Source organism: Cydia strobilella, chromosome Z (genome assembly GCF_947568885.1).
Source record: "Cydia strobilella chromosome Z, ilCydStro3.1, whole genome shotgun sequence".
NCBI classification, from domain to species: Eukaryota; Metazoa; Arthropoda; class Insecta; order Lepidoptera; family Tortricidae; genus Cydia; species Cydia strobilella.
The window spans coordinates 60503080-60505594 of NC_086068.1; the positions used below are offsets into that span (position 1 = coordinate 60503080).

The following is a 2515-nucleotide window of genomic DNA, read 5'->3' on the forward strand; positions in this document are numbered from 1 at the left end:
ACATTGTGTATTATACAGCCATTGGCAAAGATAAAGATATATGATTTAATATAAAAAATCTTACAAGGAAAGATTAAAAAAAACATGTTGTTTACTTTTCTTTTTAAATATAATACTTAACTAATGATTAACGTAAGTGGAGCAATTCTCTCATATTACTATTCTTTTTATATATACATATGATTTAAAAGATAATATACGTTTTATTAATCTATTTAGATATATTACTTGTGTAAATTAATGATTTTATCCTCATTATTCAGTTCTGAAACAACATTTCTGTGCTAAATTTGTTGTTCACTTTGACATTATAAACGGAACGTATCGAAAATGCGAAAACGAAACGCTATTGATATTTTTCTTAAAAAATGGCAGCCTTTATGTCGTAAGCTTTTCTTTTCTAGTAATGAAATGAAAAGTTTTTATTAACAATCTACAGACAGTTTATGATGCAAACAGAAGCAATTCAGACGAACAATCGGTTTTACAAGGAGGACATATAGATATTACTAATCGGAGTAACAATGAGCAGTATATATGTAGTGAGTATAATTACGTGGTTATGTTCTTTTCGCGACCATAGCCTTCGCTGGGTCGAGTACGCCGAGGCGCCGGCGTGGGCTTGCGCTAAGGCGCAATTGAACCGCGACGTTTAACATTTATCGTGTTTTCAGGCGTAGACATTACGGCATTTATGCAAATGTTGATCGGTTCCGCCGAAGAAAAGGCGAGTGGTTCCGTACGAGCTGTAGAAGAAAAAGTGGAGATGAGCGACAGCGCTGGGGCCGGAGCGGGCAGCGAGCCGCACGGGGGCTCCGCGGTGATGGAGCGCGAGCTGGAGAACACGCGGCGGCTGCTGTGGGGCGAGCAGGTCAAGGAGGAGGTGTTCCGGCGCTGGGCGCAGGGCTTCACGTTCAGCGCCGACGAGCCCAGCGCGCTGACGCAGCAGGAGGGCGGGCCCTGCGCCGCCATCGCGCCCGTGCAGGGCTTCCTCCTCAAGATCCTCCTGTCCGAGACGCCCGGCCACAGCCTGCGCGACCTCACCTCCGAGAAGTGCAACTCCCTTCTCGTCCGGGCCGTGTGTACAATACTAAGCCAGTGTCTAGCGCCTAACTATAATGTGGCTGTGTACCAACGGAAAAACGAAACAGACGCTGAATCCAGCTCTGCCAGTGCGACCGAAGAGACAGATACCTTGGACCAGTTTCATCGGAGGATCGAAATTCACCCCTTCCAAGGGTTGTCAGAGGTAGAGGCGTTCTACACTAGAAACATTCGTGTTTTGAAGGACAAGTACGGAGTGCTACTTCTGTTGTATAGTGTGATTCTCAGCAAGGGAGTAGGTGTTGTTGAGGCGGAGCTGTCAGAGTTGTCAGATCCACTCATACACTCCACATACGGATATGGGTCACAGGGACTGATAAATTTGATGCTGACAGGCCGAGCCGTGGCTCACGTGTGGGACCATGACCAGGTGGTTGGGGGCCTACGGCTGCGCGGCATTGAGCGGCAAAACGATATTGGTTTTCTTACTATAATGGAGCACATGCAGTATTGCACTGTGGGGTCATTCTACAAGAATCCAAAGCATCCTGTGTGGGTGCTAGCGTCCGAAACGCACTTGACGGTGCTTTTCTCGTTTGAGCGGCGGTTGGCGGCGCCAGAGACAGCAGGAGAGTCCGCCGAGCGGATCTTCCGCTCCTTCGATCCTGAGGGTAATAATTTCATCCCGTCGGCAGCACTGCAGGACGTGCTCTGTGCCGCCGAGCTTGTGTCAGAGCCGGAGTACGTGGAGCTGATGCGGCGCAAGCTGGATGCTGAGAACCTGGGGATCATCCTGCTGAGTGCGTTCATGGAGGAGTTTTTCCCGTCGTGCGAACGTGGCTGCCCCGACACGTTCACGCTGCACCACTATAATGGGCTAGCGCGGAGCAACCCGGGCGGGCGCGTAGTGTACCGCGCCGGGCGCGCGGCGCTGCTTGAGTGCCACATGCGGGCCGCCTCGGCCGACCCCATGCTCACCTGCCTGCAGACTAAGTGGCCCAGCATCGACCTGGTCTGGGACGAGGGCAGCTCACCGTCCCTCAACTGAGCAGCTACATTCTAAAGGACTGTGTCGTGAGTGAACTGTGCAGACCATAATTTATTTGTAAAATGTAATTTTACAAGCCTCCCTTTGTTCCAGCAGTAATTATTATTATTATTAACTTTACATGCTGTCGTCACAGCTAGGAATTGACACCAGACATAGACCTATTTACACGGTTACGGTTTAGATGGATTAGACATAAATATTTTTTAATAACACTGTTCCAGTTGTTGAAGGGTTGTTGTCATGTTGTGCTGCATATGATTTGTATCAGTTTACTTATACCATAGTAGGGACACGCTCCTAATGATATACACCATAATTATCTATAAATAAATTTAATTTAGCCCCGCATAGAATTAGGTTGTATATAAATGTAATAGTGACATTGTAATAATGGGACATGTTGACATTTTATGATGATAA

At 47.4% G+C, this 2515-nt stretch overlaps 1 protein-coding gene across 1 annotated transcript; it reads left to right on the top strand.

Moving 5' to 3' along the window:
• The first annotated feature begins 317 nt into the window (after positions 1 to 317).
• LOC134755249 (ubiquitin carboxyl-terminal hydrolase MINDY-3 homolog) lies at positions 318 to 2177 on the top strand. The gene is made up of 2 exons (XM_063691766.1): positions 318 to 542; positions 675 to 2177. Exon 2 carries the CDS (start codon positions 695 to 697, stop codon positions 2090 to 2092), a length of 1398 nt encoding a protein of 465 aa, XP_063547836.1. The 5' UTR covers positions 318 to 542; positions 675 to 694; the 3' UTR covers positions 2093 to 2177.
• Positions 2178 to 2515: the final 338 nt, after the last annotated feature.